General features: G+C 44.4%; 1 protein-coding gene across 1 annotated transcript in view; it reads left to right on the forward strand.

Annotated features, from left to right (window-relative positions):
* Positions 1 to 12,801: 12,801 nt before the first annotated feature.
* The window catches only part of LOC147449795 (N-terminal nucleophile aminohydrolases (Ntn hydrolases) superfamily protein), a 146,176-nt gene continuing 140,620 nt past the window's right edge, over positions 12,802 to 18,357 (forward strand). Inside the window, exon 1 of the mRNA XM_086522150.1 lies at positions 12,802 to 12,998. Within this exon, the coding sequence (XP_086378276.1) occupies positions 12,867 to 12,998 (132 nt within the window). The 5' untranslated portion in view covers positions 12,802 to 12,866. The remainder of the gene's footprint in view (positions 12,999 to 18,357) is intronic.

Raw genomic sequence — 18,357 nt, forward strand, 5'->3', positions numbered from 1 at the left:
TAGTACTCACCCATTTTGGAATTTGCTTATAATAGTTCCAAACATGCAACAATTGGATTTACACCATTCATATTAATGTATGGTTTCCATCTCCTATGGATATAGGCCTAGAGAAGGAGAAGATTCAATCTCGCAAGGATTTCTTTGAAGATATGAATGATATGCTGAATACAACAAAGGAAAGCATTCACTAATGGAGCAAAGGAAATCAGACATATGTTGATAAAGGACAAAGAAAAGTCACCTTTGTAGAAGGTGATTTTGTATTCTTAAAGGTTCTTGCAAAGTCAAAAACCATGAAAACAAAAAAGTGTGACAAACTCTCTCTTAGAAACTTTGGTCCCTTTGAAGTTCTAAAAAAGATTGTGCACGTAACATATAAACTTAGCTATCGGAGAGTTTTCAAGTTCACCGTGTCTTTCATATTATTGAAGAAATCAGTTCAGGGGATTGGAGGATGTAGTTTCTCTAGAGATTTTGGTTGACTTGATAGAGCCACCAAATGGAATGGAGATGGTAAGATATTTATTTATTGCAGCTGATATGTGGCAAAAAACATAAGAAGTCAAGGAAAGACACATTTGGTTGATGGTATGTGCAGAAGGACAACAAGTTCATTGATACCTTAATATTAAAGAGCTCTTTATGAGCTATAGTCACTTTATTTCTTGGCAGAAAGTTTATGATCATTTTGAGCGTTCAAAAAATCTCTTAATAAAAATGTGCAAGAGGAAAATGATTTTAAAAAAAAATTATTACACCAAAGGTACTGCATGAACCAAAAAGGATTTTAGTGTAGTGAGATAGATGAACACGTCATAAAGTGTACCAAGAGGTACTAGTTAAGTGAACAGACTTAGACGAGAAAGCGGCAACGTGGGAACGTCGTAGTGCGATTGCCAAGATCTCCCCATGTTGTTTTAGAGGATGAAAACTCTTTATAAGAGAGGGGGGGGGGGGGGGGGGGGGGGGTAATCTCACGTAGGCTGTAATGGGAACAACCAAGGTGATCGCTTTTTGACTATTGAGTCAAAAAAGAGGGGTTCAGTGGGAGACCACTGAACCAAGTTGACCACTTTTTGACCATTGGGAGACCACTAAAAAGAGCGGTTCGGGGGGGGGGGGGTTAATCTCACGTACCCTGTAACAATCAAGTTGACCGCTTTTTGACCGTTGAGTCAAAAAAGAGGGGTTAAGTGGGAGACCACTCGCCGACCGTAGCGCTCAGGCAATTGGACCAATGTGGATGGGAGGCCACACATTGTAAATGGTGGGAATGAGGGGCAATCCTCATTTTCTCATAGGCTGGGTGGTGAACATCAAGACCTGACCTTCTTGGGTAGCATGCCCATAGCGGCATCCTTTTTCCACTCTAGCATGTCATACACAGAGATTCTTTAGCACCAAGTTCTTGAACGAGACGTCATTCACCTATTTCTAGCATGGGATTTTCTCGAGGATGATTTAGATTCCTTAGGATGGTATCAAGCATGGTACTTTGATGATGCTCTTGCAACTCTTTCCTCTCTTCAGCTAGATTGTATCATTGCATCTCTTTGAAGAATCATCCAGTGTTGTTCGAAATATACTAAGAGTTGGCTTCACAAGCACTTCTCTTAGAAGTGTTATGTTTGTCATATACTTGGTTATGTTCTCACCCCATGCAATCCTCAAATGTAACTAACTTCTCCACCAAGCCTGCAACCAAATTCTTCAGCAATCCTCTTGCCTACATATATTGTGGCCACTGTTCGAGGTTGTGTGCAACAAATCCTTCCTTTTGTTGTGTACGTTGCTTTTGCTAGATATTGTGTAACTTGTATTGTTTTCCCTGAGCCAAATTCTTCGATAATGACTAAAAAAGTACCTAGAAAACTTTTGAGCTTCAAGTGTAGCTGAGGTGATTATAAGACACAAATCTTTTCTCTACCTCATAGGCTATCCAACAACCCAAATAGGACCTGATCAGTGTGCATTGTTCTTTCATATGCTTCATCGAACATGATAACACAATACGCTAAGAGTTGGCCATCCGCAAGTACTTCTCCTAGTGGCATTCCTTACTTGATTACAGTCTCAAGCCATGTGGAATCCTCAAACCTAATCGTGCAACTGACCTTTTACCAAGCTTGCAACAAAATTCTTTAGCAACCCTCTTGGCTACAAACATAGTGGGCACTCTTTGAGGTTGTGTGCAACCAATCTTTCCTTTTGTTAGTGCTTCTAGTTGTTTTCCTTGAAGCAGTTTCTCCAATCACAACTACAATTTGGCTCCCATGGACTACTCTAACCAATTCTTTGTGTAGCAAGGCTACAATGTCGGAGGCACTGGACATACAATTAGTTGCAGTTGGGCGGAGTCCACACATTGGACGGACTTTTGCTGGGCAGTGACACGTGGAAGGCATACGGGTGGTGGTCTAGCGGATGTGGGGCCCAACCACCACAACCACATTTTTGAGATAGTCTTAGTTGGACTAGATATTTGTGAGCCGTTAGAGGCTCTTTATGGTTGTATATATCCGTAGTAGCTGCTTTGGGCTTTAGAGATCATCTACATTGTGTGGTCAGTCATCTAGAGTCTATCATCTGGAGTTATACACAGCACGTCTACATCATCCCTACAAAATTGAGCCTCGACACCCGCACTGTACCCATGAGATCTAGGCTGGAGCTGAGTGTGCTGCCATGCCAGCGTTTGTATTGACTTCTTTGAGTTAGTCAATGTCTCTCATGTTGTTCATGTTTAGGTTCACTGCTAAGACGTGTTGTTGTTTCTCTGTTGTTCATTGTCTTTTATGTTTGCATTCTGTGGAGTGAGATCTCACGCACACTGCACTGAGGAGCACCCACTATAGAGGACACAACACATTATCTCCGCTACAGGTGCTCTCATTTTTGGCACTCTTGGTGGGGCCCGAACCCACAACCCCTTGATTAGAAGTCAAATGCCCTTGATGATAGTAGGTAAAGTTCTAAGGCTGGTCGTATCCGACATAAGTGTGAGTAGAGGGTCCCATGAAATGGGAAGAGCTACTTGGTTGTACATATCCAACAGGAATTTGTACTTGTATCCCCTGCCCTATCCAACCATATCCCCTACTCACTGGAGCCTAACATCCCATATCACTATGGAGTAGCACTTTCCAAAGTCCTTGCATCTGAGCTCAGAGGTCGTCAATGATTTTAGACTTTTCTTGCAACGCGTGTGGCAAAGCCAAAATAATGGCATCTCTATCCACTATTGTGCTCTCTGTGACACTCAGAGAGCCCTCCATAGCTACGTATGTAGCGGAGTGGCGCTGGTGAGTAGATGCCAACCGCTCTGCCCAAAGCTCAATGGTAGCAATGGCCTGCTTGGACTCCTGCAATATGTCCTCATATAGCCGAAAAAGTAATGTAGAGTCTGAAACTGTGGAAGATCTCGCAGCAGTGTCAAGTGGGAGAGGGTTGGCAAGTGCCACCGCTAGTGGTGGACTGGAAGCATACCTCTCTGGTGGAATAGAGACTAGTGGAGTGTCTGCAACAACTGGGATAGGTATAGGAGAAGAGGCAACTCCAAGCGGGGCGCGGGAGCTAGTCACTGTGGTAGGAGTGAAAATGACAGAAGTAAAGAGAGGGACACATACTGTAGAAGCCACAACTGAAACATGCATAGTGTGATCCAAACACCCGAGCATACCCTAGAACAAATATGCGGAGTTTTCAATTAATCAGACACCAGCCAATGATCTCTCGAAGCTCCAAGAGGTAGCTCACTCTTCATCTTCTAATGCGTCCTCCCCAGCTACACCTTCTGACCTGGTCAAAGAAGTCAACCTAGGAGACCCTAACAACCCTCAGCATGTCCTATTAGCCACTTGGTTATGGGAGCATCCTGCACTACTCGATCAGGTAGTCTCTTTTATGCACTCTTTTAAAGATGTTTTTGCTTGGTCCTACAAAGATTTGGAAGGGATCCCACCAGAATTGGATGTCCGTACTATCCCTTTGGTTGAAGGGGCTAAGCCGATCAGAGGCCGATCAGAGGCCGATCTTACAAGCTCAACCCAAAGTATGGAGAAGCTGTCAAGTTTGAGATAGAAAAAATGCAAGAATCAGGAATCATTGTACTTGTGGAGCAACTCTGAGTGGTTATCACCCATGGTGATAGCGCCTAAGAAGAAATCGAATAAAATCCGTGTGCATTGATTACTGTGCTCTGAACAAGGTAACTATCCCAAATGGTTTTTCCACACCCTTCACTGAGCGTGTGCTTGAAAATGTAGCAGGGCATGTACTGTACAGTTTCATGGATGGGTTCAGTGGATACCATTAGTTGGGTATCCATCAAGGTGATCTGATCAAAACAGCTTTTGTGACTCCTTGGGGTATTTTCATCTATACTAGAATGTCGTGTTAAAAAATGCTCCACCTTCCTTCAATCGCACATTATATCTCATATTTTGTCCTTTGCTTATGGATCATCTTCGCATCTTCATGGATGATTTTTCAACCTTCTCGGGTTCTCAATGTTCAACCCCATTGGAGAATCTATAGGAGTACCTTGCTCATCTCTCTTTTGTCTTCCTCAGGTGCAGAGAGGCATGCCTGAAGTTCAATCCGAATAAATGTCATTTTTTGGTCACTGAAGGTGCACTTTTAGGCCATGTGGTGACTGCTAAAGGTTTAGCGCCTGGCCCAGAGAAGATAGTGACCATCTTGAAGTTACCTCCTCCCATCAACCCCACAGGTGTTCAGAGTTTTGTGGGCTACACACGCTATCATCACAGGTTTATACGCATGTATGCACAGGTGGCTCAACCATTGACCCGACTTACCAATGCTACTGTACCCTTTCAAGGGTCAAAATCTGAGGCTGAAGCATTTGTATACCTAAAAAAATGTCTCACTAAAGCACCTATTCTAGTTGCGTCCGATTGGTCTCTCCCTTTTCATGTGCAGACGGATGCCAATCAACTGGCTGTGGGTGCTGTGCTAACTCAGCTTAGTAAGGAGTTCAACTTGGATCGCCCTGTTCACTATGCAAGTCGACTGCTCACCAAAGCAGAGCACAACTATAGCACCACAGAAAGGGAAGGTTTGGCTTTTGTGTATGCTCTACAAATTTTTTTTCACTATTTATTAGGGGTCCACTTCACAATTATTATCGATCATCATGCCCTGCGTTGTCTGCTTAATAAGCCGCAAGTTACAAGTCGAGTATGGCGATGGCTACTCTTATTTCAAGAGTTTGATTTTGAAGTGGTACTCTGACCCGGAAAACATCATGTCATTGCTGACTACCTCTCTCACATTCAAACAGGTGAAGAAGCTACAAGGGTTGCGGATGACTTTCCAGATAGCATTCTATTTAAGGTGGATACCACTTCGGAATGGTACGACGATGTCTTGCATTTGCTATCTACTGGCCTGTACCCAGAGAATGTATATCCACTTAAAAAGAGAAGATTGCTGATGAAGTCTAGGCCATTCACTCTGCTTGGAGGCCAACTTTACAAGTCGGGACCGGATGGTGTTATGAGGCGGTGTATCTCCCTACAAGAAGTTGAGTATATTTTGGAGGATTCCCACAGTGGTCCTCTGGTGGCCATTACCTTGGTCACATCACCGCCCAGAAGATTCTACAGAGTGGTATACAGTGGCCCTATGTTTTTCGAGATGCAATTGCCTATGTGAAAGTCTGTGACGTGTGTCAGCATTGTGGAACTAAACCAAACAAGCAATCCAACTATCCTCTATAACATCTTCCTTAGCAGAATTTTCAGATCTATCAAACAAAGGTCTCTGGTGCAAGGTCCTTTTACGCATCTGCTTGCTTTTTTCCATCCATAGGGAGTCTCTGTATTCTCAAGTATTGGTTTGGTCACTACCAATGAGCACAAGCATAAAGTAGATGAATTTATACAAAAGCATACATCAACATGTCTGATACATCACATGTGTTGCATTGTATCCTCGTAAGCATTACAACAGAGCAAAATTTTCCACAATAGCATACATCACTGAACGAGATTCTCTATGCAGTATGCAGGTCTACTTGTCTCTATAGAGGACGCTTGTAGGCCAAGCTAGGGGAGGTCCAATTGCTCCCCCTGCCCAGCCAGGTAATCGGAAGTATTTGCTGGTGGCTACATAATGCAACCAAGTGGGCAGAGGTACTGGCGACAACTGATTGTACTGGCAATACTGTAGCCAAGTTTCTGTATGAAAATATTTTGTGCAAGTTTGGATGTCCTCTAGAGATCACCAGTGATAGGGGCAGTCACTTTATTAATGAGATGATTTCAACCTTGCTCGCCAACCACAAGATTTTTCATCGTAAATCTTGTGCCTATTACCCTAGAGAAAATGGGTAGGCCGAGAGCACCAACAAGGTTCTGATAGCCCTTCTGCGGAAAGCATGTCATCTCCATCCAGCGTCTTGGGCTCAAGCTATCCACGGTACCCTTTGGGCATACCAAACTTCTTTTAAATCCACAACCAATCACACCCCATTTCGGTTAGCCTTCGGTTTGGAAGCCATAGCCCCGTTCAAATTCAACTCAGGATCTCCTCGAGTAGGCAGTCTGCGTGCCAATGGGGGTATGGAGGCTGCCTCTGTCTCTCATCTCTCCCTATCGGAAGAAAGCCGTCGTTTGGCTTCTCAGGCTCTTGAGGCAGAGCAGCTTCGTCGCAAGGCGTGGCATGATCGCCATCTCCAAAAGCCTGAAATTATGCCACGCTCACTAGTGCTACTTTATCAGGTTGGATATCAGAAAAAAGCAAAGAAGTTGGTCCCAGCTTGGCAAGGACCATTCATAGTACAAGAGATTCTACCACAGGGGGCAATATAGTTAGTGACTCTGGAAGGTGTTCCCTTGCTGTTGGTAAATGGCTCCAGGATTAAATGCTACTACCCTTCACCACAAGCTAGGTTGTGGTCTCTTAAACTAGTATTATAACCTGCAGGGCCACGAGGCTGCCTTTTCCTTGTGCTCTCTACCATCCCGCCAGCTCACTTCTATCATTTGCCTTATCTCACAGTCTTTCTTCACCTTCATCTTGGTCCCCCTCTTAAACATTGTTCTTCTGGCCGATATCTGTCTTTTGTTCCCCAAGTTTTTTCAATGTATTCCTGCTATGTTGAATGAATGAAGTGTATTCTTTCATTAAACATTTTCCTATTCACTTGATTGCATCAATCTCTTTATTGAGCTACATTGAGGTCTCGATATGTTCAGTTGGATATTAAAATGAGTACTTCTCTCTTTTCATGGACCCGTCTCCTAAAGCTTTCTTGTCTTAACTGCATTGTCCACTTTCCCTCTTGGTGTCCTTGTCTTTCAGAGTATGCCAAGTTGTTGTATTACTCTTCTTTTCCTATTTGCAATATTCATGACCATCTCTTCCCCTAGTAAGTTCGTCACCACAACTATGTACACCCTCAAGCAGCACAACCTTCTACCAATTTGCATTTAGTGGAATATCATAATTGTTTGCATGCGTAAGGCGATGTTGTGTAATATGCAGCATATCCTTTCCGTCTTATTGGATGCTTTTCAAAAGCACTTCAGATCAAAATAGAGGGGATTCTTTTGTAGTTTGCAAAGTTTGTGAGTAATTCACATCTATGGGAGCTGCGAATTTTTTTGATGCTGCAACCTTCTACTTTACGTTTCAGGGCAATGTAATTTTCACAGCTTCCACGTGCAAGTTCCAGAATCCCTCGCCACTCCCTACCCTGAACCTCTAGCCCCTATACAGTTTTGCTCACCCCTCCCTACTCTCTCTCACCCATAACCTGTCGCCCCTACCCTCATCCCTCGCCCCTACCTTGTCCCCCTCGCCCCTCCCTACCCTCTCTCGGCCCTACCTTGTACCCCTCGCCCCTCCCCACCCTCTCTCGCCCCTCATCACCCTCCCTCGTCCGTCTCTACTCCTCGCCCCTACCTAACCCCCTCACCCTCACCACCCTCCCTCGTTCCTCTCTTCCCTTTTTGCCCCAGCCCCAGCCCCTCGCCCCTCTTTACCCTTTTTGGCCCAGGACCACCGTCGACCCTACCCACCCTTTCACCCTTCCTACACCTCTGAGCCATTAGATCAGTAGGCCTGAGACATAAAAAAATCACGCCAAATTTCCCTTGGATTTTCGCCTACAACCACATCATCCATCACTTGGGGAAGTTCTATCCAAAGATCAACTACACACGCTAGGCCTTACAGCATTGGTGGGTGCACATCTACCTGAGAATGTCCCTGTGAATATGGTCCATGAGGTTCTGAAGCTTTTCCCCAAGGTACACGGTCACACACTTATAGCTGCACGCATTGGTCATGCCTTGGGGATGACAAGCTTTCCCTCCGTAAAACCAGCCACTAGGACATACTCACAACTTTCCAAAGATGCAACCATCTAGGCATGTCAGGATCTACTGAGTACTGATCACCCACACTATGCAAGGAATAAAAGGATTTTGGCTATTTTCAAGTATAACTGTCTGGCCATAGATGCTAAAGCAAGTAAGGAGAGATGCAATGTACCTACGTTGTTCTCTCATTGTGACGGCCTCTATTACCTAATCCACACTATTCGGTGTGGTTTCCATCATATTCTTTACACATCTTTACAGTCCCGGGCCAAGAGGTTTCTAGCCCAGGTGCAATATGTACAGTCTAGCTTGCAATGCTTTGCAGCTCCTATGTTGGCTTGGGTTATTAACATACATGTAAGCCTTATGGACGTGGATGCCGAGATGCAGAGTACGTACTCCAAAGCAAAAGGAAAATCTATTGCCCATACAACATGTTTACCTGAGAAGAAGAAGAAGAAGAAGAGAGGGCTCGAGTGGTGAAGGACACAACAAAATCTCTAATATCGCTGCCAGTATCTGAAAGCCAACAACTTCGAGTGAAGCACCATGCCTGTGCTCCCCGTATATTCCCGCTACTTGTTCTGGGGTATGCGCGGGTCTTTCACATCACACTATGCATGTTTCAGTTGTGGCTTCTATAGTATGTGTCGCTCTCTCTACTTCTGCCATTTTCACTCCTACCATAGTGACTAGCTCCTGCGCCCCGCTTGCAATTTCCTCTTCTCGTATACCTATCCCTGTTTGCAGGCACTCCACCAGCCTCTATTCCACCAGAAAGGCACGCTCCCAGTCCACCACCTGTGGTGCCACTTGCCAACCATCTCCCACCTGACACTGTTGCTGCGGGATCCTCCACAATTTCGGACTCTACATCACTTTTTTGGCTATGTGAGGACATATTGCAGGAGTTCAAGGAGGCCATTGCTACCATTGACCTTGGGGCAGAGCAGTTGGCAGCTACTCACCAATGCCGCTTTGCTACATACGGAGCTATGGAGTGCTCTGTGCTGTCGTGGAGAGCGCAATTGCGGATAGAGACGCCACTATTTTTGCTTTGTGACACGCATTGCAAGAAAAGTCTAAAATCATCGACGACCTTCGAGCTCAGATATAGGGTATTTGGGAAGTGCTACTTCACAATGATATGGGATTTTAGGCTCCAGTGAGTAGGGGATATGGTTGGAAAGGGCAGGGGATACAGGTACATACTCGTGTTGGGTATGTATAACCAGGTAGCTTTGCCCATTTCATGGGACCCTCTACTCACACTTCTGTCGAATATGGCTAGTCTCAACACTTTATCTACATCCTCAGGGGCTTCAACCATCGACTTCCCTACCAAATATGCACCCGACATAGAGTATTCCTTTCGACGACCTTGTTGCTGGTGCACACCGACATGGCTGTGTTAGTTGACACTCTGAGTGCACTGCAGGCTAGGTCCTTCCATCAGCTGTGCAACAGGTGGCACCTCTCATCACTGGCCAGTTCGCCCAAAACAATAGAGCTCATCAACAACAGCCTCCCACTATCGGTTTGATGGCTCCTCCCCCAGAGGCGGATATGTCAGGTGCAATGGTGGCGACGACTCTTTCTCTTGGTTGATAGGATCGCACTCCTCTGCTCAATTTCCTTTGTACATATAGTGACTTCTCGATTTTCTTTATAGCATAGTGTTACTCTCACCAAGACGGTGAGTGGTTTTGTGGCGGGTAACCTGTCAGGGATATAGTGTCGTAGGCATTAGATAGACAATTAGTTGCAGTTGGGCCGACTCCACACACTAGACAGACTTTTGCTGGGCAGTGATACGTGGCAGGCATACATGTGATGGTATAGCGGACGCGGGGCCAGACCACCACGACCACGATTTTGAGATAGTCTGAGCTGGATTAGATATTTGTGAGCCGTTAGTGGTTGTATATATCCGTAGCTGCTTTGGGCTTTAGGGATCATCTACCTTGTGTGGTTAGTCATCAAGAGTCTATCATCTGGAGCTATACACAACACGTCTGCACCATCCTTGCATAGTTGATCCTCGACACCCCCACTGTACCCCTGAGATCTGGGCTGAGTTGAGTGTGCTACCATGCCAGAGTCTGTATTGGTTTCTTTGAGTTAGTTGATGTTCATGCTGTACATGTTCAGGTTCACTGCCAAGTCGTGCTGTTGTTTCTGTGTTGTTCATTTTCTTATGTGTCTGCATTCTGTGGAGTGAGATCTCACACACACTGCACTGAGGAGCACCCAATATAGAGGGACGACACATTATCTCTGCTACACTTTGTTACTACTCTTGCAACTTTCTCCGCTCTTTGGCCATCCCTCTAACTGCTCCTCCTCCTCACCGCGTGAGCTTGATTCTAATCTCTTTATCGGTGGCGCTCATGGAGCTTCAATAGAAGTAGTGATCGCCATCTCTTCCCCTCCTCTGTGTCTTGAAATTTAGTTTGGCTGAAAGCCATCCCTCCCTCTTGTCTCTCTTTTGAATTTCAGCTTGAGGCAATCGTCATGGTCCTCCCTCTTTTGCCTCCAAAGGATGAGCGCCTTGCATGTGTGGAGGGCAGAGAAGGAGTTGGAAAAGGTTGGGGGTAGCACCGGAGTAGAGGTGTCAAGAGTGATGAAGGAGAGGACTCATCGAACACTATGAAGAGAAGGTCAAAAGGGGCAGAGCAAATCAATTAAAGAGGACCAATAGGCATATATGAAGCAGGGAGATCCAACGTTTGCTCGCTTTCTATGTAGGATATGATGATCAGTTTTAGCGTTACTGGTTTACTACTTTTGACTAAGTGCTATTCTTCACTAGACTTTTTTTTTCCCCACAATCAAGAGTAGGTCAATCACATGCTGTCAAGTGCCACATCTCTCTTTGGAGCATTTTCACAACTAGGATGGAGAGCATTTGAACCCCCCACCCCCCCCCCCCCCCCCCCCCCCCAGCCCCCCAATTAAAGAAAAAAAAGAAGAGAAGAGGAAGAAGAAGAAGCTCATCGGGAAAGAGAATTTTTGGACTACATAAGGAGCCCTTAGTAAAGTCGGATTTTTGGTGCAATTGTGGACCATTGGATAAAGCTTGCAGGTTAGTGCCACATGGCAAAAAACTTCCTTTTTTGATATTTCTTTTACGTCTTTATGAGAGGTGTTGACATTTTTTGTACCTCTCTCTTTAAAGAGGGCCATTTAATATTGGTTGTCATTATTTTTTATGTTTTTGGAATATATTATAATCTAAATAAGTCATTGTTACACTTGTTTTCAAAAAGTGAAATACTCTACATATTGTGACAAAAAGAAAACAAGTGAAAGGGTCACGACGGCTTTCAAAAACAATAAGAAACTGATAAAATTGTTAGGTTGAATTAAACTGGTATTAGTGTTTGGGAAAGGATTGCCTCAGCTTAGTCTTGAGCCAATTGAAAATCGAGACTAGCTAGCTGCAAACAATGGTAAACGGAAGAAAAAGCGATGAAATATGTGAGAAAGTCGTCCAAAAATTCAGCAAATCTTAAAATCTTTGCTAGTTTTCAGTTTTCTTCTTTGTGAGGAGGAAACTCGACCAGTTGTCGCTTAATAAAAGAGACTTTCTAGAACGTTAACACTAACTGGAATCAAGCTATAGAATGCAAGAAATGTAAAGCTATGTGAAGTTGTGAAATGAAAGGTGAAATAAAAAGAACTAATTAATATGTGTGTGTGTGTGTGTGTGTGTGTGTGTAGAATTTATTAGAATTATGCAAGATGAAGCTTCACTTTAGCATTCTAAAACAACAGAATGCAAAAAAAAACATATATATGCGTGTGTGCAAAATTTACTAAAATAATGCAAGGTAAAGGTTCACTTTAGCATTCTAAAACAATAGAATGCAAGAAAAGTAAAGACATGTCAGATGTGAAATGAAAGGTGAGTCTCTATCATGCACTGGAAACAATAAAAGTCTCCCTAACCCAACCTCAACAATATCTCACACGGGCATGGGTTGGATGGGATCAATGGCCCATGCCTATTTCTCGGAGCGGTGCATCGTGGGCCGTCCGATGTTGCGACGCGCCCAAATTTACCAATTTGCCCGAATTTACTAAGCTGACCCGAATTTACACAGCGATAGGTTCATCATAAGAGAAGCCCTTCTCCCAATGCTTTCAACAAGCATGCACAAGTGAGGTGGTTAAGGTGATAGGCTTGCAAAGGTGATGTTCTGGGTTCGATTCTGAGGGAGGAGAGTGGGGGAGGGAGAGGTGGGCGCCCGAATTTACAAGTTTTGCTGCACCCGAATTTACCTATTTTTCCGAATTTACACAAACTGCATCGAACAGCTCATATCGCACCCGCTCCCAGAAATAGACGTGGACTATTGATCCCATCGAGCCCATGCCCTAGCGAGATAGTGAGGAGGCTAACCCAACACAACACTAGCATTATATACATAGGCCATTCTGAACTTTCACCTTGTAAAAGTCGTAGAAGAGGGGAGAGAGAGAGAGAGAGAGAGAGAGAGAGAGAGAGGACGTATGGATTCGTCGAAGCGAACCTTCTTCGTGGCAGTGCATGTGGGTGCTGGTTATCACTCCCCGGCCAACTCCTTAGCTTATCGAAAGGCTATGCACCACGCTTGCCTTGAAGCTGCCTCAGTCTTGTCTCAAGTAAGAGAGAGAGAGAGAGAGAGAGAGAGAGAGAGAGAGCCCACACACACACACATGAATTGTTGACATTGAAATAATTGGGTTTTTCTGTCTACTACTGTTTCCCTACCCCGTCCTCGCTGCTCTTACCCTTGAAGAATGCAACAAAGGTTGAAAGAGTTCATTGCCAGTCGTGGCATAAAGAAGACCACAAATTGTTGTAAGGAAGGAGGGAGAATGCCAAAAGCCCAAAACTATTTGTGGAAGACCATAGAGGGGAAACGAAGCCTCTACAAGTTGCTAGAAAACCTCTAGTAATGCCGCAATCCCAAAGCAGGTGACTAACAGTTTCTTTCGTAGTCGAGCAACGAATACAACGAGAAGAGCAGATATGAGGTGCACTAAGAAAAGAGGCCACCGGGAGAATTCCAAGCAAGCATCGCCATAGAAACAATCGCTCATTGTAAGGCAAACGGCTCTTCGGGCAGTGAGTGGCTTCTTCCACCAGGTATTAGACTTCTGCATTGACCATAGGGCATTGCAGTGGTCAACAATCCAGGGTTGCGGTAGAAGAAGAGCATAAACCTTACTAGCAGACATCCTCAAAGGGCGTGTCTTGGAAAAACCAATCAGACATGCAAGCACCATCAAACAAAGGTGGAATGGCCAAATAATCAACGAGCATGTGCTGAAGCTCTCTCCAGAGCTGACACTAATGCACACCCAATCCAAAATGTCGAGCAGCAAAGGGAAACTGAAAAGTGTAGCCTACCTCATCTGTCACAAACCGTGACATGGCATGCCCGAGTACGTACAACTGGCTGGCAGCAGGCCCGTGAAACGCGGAACAATGCTTATTTGGCTGTCCCAAAATTTTCGGCGCAAAACACGGAGACAAGCTAATGTGGCACAGTGTACGGATTCCCTGCTTTTGCGCAACAGTTGCTGACGTGGCAAAACGTACGGAAAAGCTGGCTGAATCTACATGGGTTGATTTTGGCAGCTTTTGAGTCAATTCCTTTATTTTAAGAAGCCTCAGGGCTTTTGATTTTTGGGGGCTCTGCTTTTGGGCATCCCTTGTAAAGCTATAAATTTGTGGGCAGGGTCCTCACTTCTTAGAGCATCTGGACGCAGAATCTGAGAGTGAGAACCCTCCCACTCTCTTGTACTTTGAACACAACTTAATACAAAAAGAAATACTGAAAGGGACGCCGGTCTTTGGGGCCAATATCTCTAGGCACGGAACTCCACCAAGCTGTGTCGAATCAAGTGTGATTTGTGTACTATTTTGTAGTGAACCTCTGCTGTGTCGCGACAGAATCTTGACTTGGAGTATCCAAGTTTGTTACAGTGGTATCAGAGTGCGATCGATTTCTCTTCTACTGGGAAATCCGATCCTTTTCTCGCGACACTTATGGATTCCAACAAAGAACAGTCGACTTCCTTTGCATTTGGAGATGTGGGAAGAGATCAGGAAGAAGATTCTCACGAAGAGTACGGCCCACCTTAGCCTACTCAGGCAGAGATTGAAGAGATGGAACATCGACAATTGGTTGACGACGCGACAAAGATGATGATCAACATTGCGAAGGATCCGAAATTTGCAAAATTTCAGACATCCAAGGTGCACACCCAGTGGCAGACGGCCACAGAGCCACCCCTCAAACCGGCACTCAAGAAACCTCCTACTCCGAGGATGTTTACAGAGCAAGAATTGGAAGAGGTGGTTGATACACAGACTACTCAGCTTTTTGACGCGAACAATAAAGCTAAAAAGTACTACAAAAAGCAGAAGAAAGGAACCGACTTCCCAGGTTGTTTGGGTTCGTCAATCAACTTTTGCCTCGGCAAGAAAGCAGAAGAAGCGTGTGCGATTTGAAGGAGTATCCAATTCTTCTTCTTCTTCTTCTTCTTCTTCTGAATGGAATTCTATCCATGTTATGCTAGCTAGCATACATGTTGTGTATGTTATGCTAGTCAACATATTATAGATGCTAGTTAGCATAATGCGTATGCTAGTTAGCATAGTGGGCATGGTGGCTAGCATACATTGTATGCTAGCTTGCATACCCAATTATGGTATGTATGCTAGTTAGCATAGTGGGTATGGTGGCTAGCATACTAGGTATGCTAGTTAGCATATCCACTCTACTAGTTATCATCCTCGGTACATGGAATGCTTATTTTCTAGTTAACATATTGTGAATTCTAGTTAGCAATTGTGTATGCTTGTTAGCATAGTGGGTATGGTGGCTAGTATACTTTGTATGCTAGTTAGCATACCTAATTATGCTATGTATACTAGTTAGCATAGTGGGCATGGAGACTAGCATACTATGTATGCTAGTTAGCATACCCACTATGCTAGTTAGTACACCCAGCTCTCTTCTGACACTCGAGCGAAGAAGACTGGAAAGGGAAAAAGCGAAGCAAAAAGCAAAGCTTCGGAAAGAGCAAGAAAAAGGCAAAGAAGCCTAAGTTTTGCCCAGTTTCTGACAGTTCTATAGAGGACTCATCCTCATATAATTCGGACTCCGATGATCACAGATTTTTACGCAAAGAAGCAGCATTTCTATAAAGCCAACGAGTATGACTTCCTCGAGGATAAAAGCAAGAAAGTTCGAGAATTTAAAGAAGGTGGACAATCAATTAAGTTTGACACTTTTTCTGGATTCCGAGATGCTTCGAGGGCTTTGGCCTTCATACGGCAATTGATATAGCTTTCTCTGGAGGGCATTACCAGAGCACTCCAAGATTTGGAGGGCTATCTCTTTCTTCAAGGGGAATGCTCGAACATGGTGGTCCACCCTTCTATTGAACAAGGAAGCGCCAATTAAATGGTTGAAATTCAAAAGGCTTTTTATTTCTTCATGGCTGACTGGGAGTATAAACGAGGTATACGAACTGCTTGGAATAATCTTCGGATGACCAAGAGAGATTCTTTGGACGCATATTGCGAGAGATTTTGGAGCTCTTTTCTATCGGCTTCTTCATTTAAGAAGATCTCATTTAAAGAACAGATTGAGCGGTTTTGCTGCGGACTTTCTACAGAGATCCGAGATCACTGCTTAGAACAAAAGTCAGATTCTATTGAAGAATTGATGGGTCATGCGAAACGGGGTTTTGCCATACATTCAGGCAATCTGACTTACTCCACAGATGAGATCATGACTCAAAGAACCGAACAGACTTCTAAAAAAAAAGTAGAAAGAAGAAGAGATCCCAAGAAAAGAAAGATAAGGATTCACAAGCCCGGCTCACTCTTTGAGAGAGGGACAACTACATCAAAGAGGGGAAGTGTTTTGGATGCAGGGAACATGGGCACATCTTCGCAAAGTGCCCTAAAAAGGCACAACAAGAACAGAATGAAGAAAGGCCAGAGAGTTCGAAAGCAGTTGAGGAACGTGGATGAAAAGGCAAGATGAAAGCAGGACTGGTTCCAGATTGCATGGGTACTGACCCAAGCACGATTGATGAAAGTACAGAACTTTGCAGAGCTTGGGGCAAAGTAAAAGATCAAGAAGCCCTGATTTTCTTTGATGGAGGAGCCAAGGCCAACTTCATTTCACCTGATTTGGTGGCGGGACTCGAGATTACACCCGATCGAATGGGACCACAAGCAGAGGCAGTTCTAGCGGCACCCGACAGAGACGTGGCCATTACACCTGTCATTGGCAAACTTCGGTTGCATTGTTAGGGGTGTTTGGGGCACCAGGACTTCTACATAATGCCCTTGGAATGTTGTGGTGTCCTCCTGGGAGTCCCTTGGTACCATAAGAACAACGCCGTGGTTAATTATTGGGCGAAGAAAGCGACATTGACTACTGAAAAGGGCCGAAACATCGTACTTGATGTAAAACTGAAGGGCGAGTCTGTCCCTATTGTATCGGCTTCGGTCGTTTCAAATTAATGAAATCCAGTCTGTTTGTTTACTCGATCTTTTTGAAAGAGTTGAATGATGAACATAGGACAAATATGTATGAACTTGATAAAGAACGCCAAGATTTTCTCCAACTCATGTCGATTGCTTTTCTGAGGGCCTGCCAGGCGAGTTGCCACTAGCTCGTCGTGAGGATCATACCATTGATCTGATACCTGGAAGCACACCACCGAACCGACCACCTTACTGTGTGAGCCGAGCCCAGAATAAAGAGATTATGAACCAAGTGAAAGACCTCTTGGAAAAGGGTCTTATCCAGCCGAGTACTTCACCTTACTGATCTCCGGTGTTGTTGGTCTTGAAGAAAGACGGATCTTCAAGAATGTGCATTGATTATAGAGCTCTCAACAAAATCACCATCAAGAACATATTTCCGATTCCTAGGATCGATGATATTCTAAACCGACTACAGGGATCCTCTTGTTTCAGCGAGATCGATTTGAAGAGCGGATATCATCAAATCTGAATCGTGCCGGGAGATATCTACAAGACAACTTTTCGGAAGACCTTCGGTTTATTTGAATTTTTGGTGATGCCTTTTGGCCTTACCAATGCTCCAACAACCTTTAACCGAATGATGGACATGATTTTTTCAGAGTACAGATCCTTTGTTGGCACTTTCTTTGATGACATTATTGTCCTCTCCAAGGATGAGGCAGACGATCGAGAACATGTGCTACAGGTCTTTCAGGCATTGCGAGATCACAAGTTGGTGATTAATGCAAAGAAGAGTGAATTTTTCCTACTAGAGATACACTTTTTGGGACACATCGTCTCAGCAGCAGCAGGAGTGCAGATGGACGCGACCAAGATTGAGAGTATACGTGATTGGCCCGATTTGAAGAATGTCCATGAAGTTAGAAGCTTGGCTTATGTTCTCGCTACCGGCGGTTCATTAGAAAGTTTGCAGAGGGTTGCTTCCCCTTTGCATATGTTGTTACAAAAAGGAGTCACTTTCTCGTGGAGACCCACAGAGGCGACTGCCTTTCAGACATTAAAAGAGAAATTGACTACATGACCAGTTTTGACTTTGCCAGATTTGCAGAAGTCATTCGATGCTTGTTGTCACAAACGGGAGCGCATAGCAATATAAAATATACTCGGATAAAGAAAATTTATCACTTAATATTGAAGCCAGAGGATATAGAGAAATAGATAGAGAGAGAGAGAGATAAAGTGAGAAGATCGACACAGTACTGGGGACCAGAAGATGGACTCGTCCCCCCCCCCGTAATAGTATCTTTATTACTGAGGAGAAGTCTATACAAGCACTTGAACCGAACGTATTACCACGTTCGTTCTAGAATAAGACTTGATGGTTCCCGGAAGCCTCAGCTTCCGATTCCTAGGGCAAAACCCTATTCCAAGGAACTTCCGTTCCTTATTCTAAGTCCTCGAGAATCAAGGTTCTCACCTTTGGATCTCACCTTCCAGACTCAA

Source organism: Adiantum capillus-veneris, chromosome 10, assembly GCF_014529385.1.
Source record: "Adiantum capillus-veneris isolate H3 chromosome 10, ASM1452938v2, whole genome shotgun sequence".
NCBI classification, from domain to species: domain Eukaryota; kingdom Viridiplantae; phylum Streptophyta; class Polypodiopsida; order Polypodiales; family Pteridaceae; genus Adiantum; species Adiantum capillus-veneris.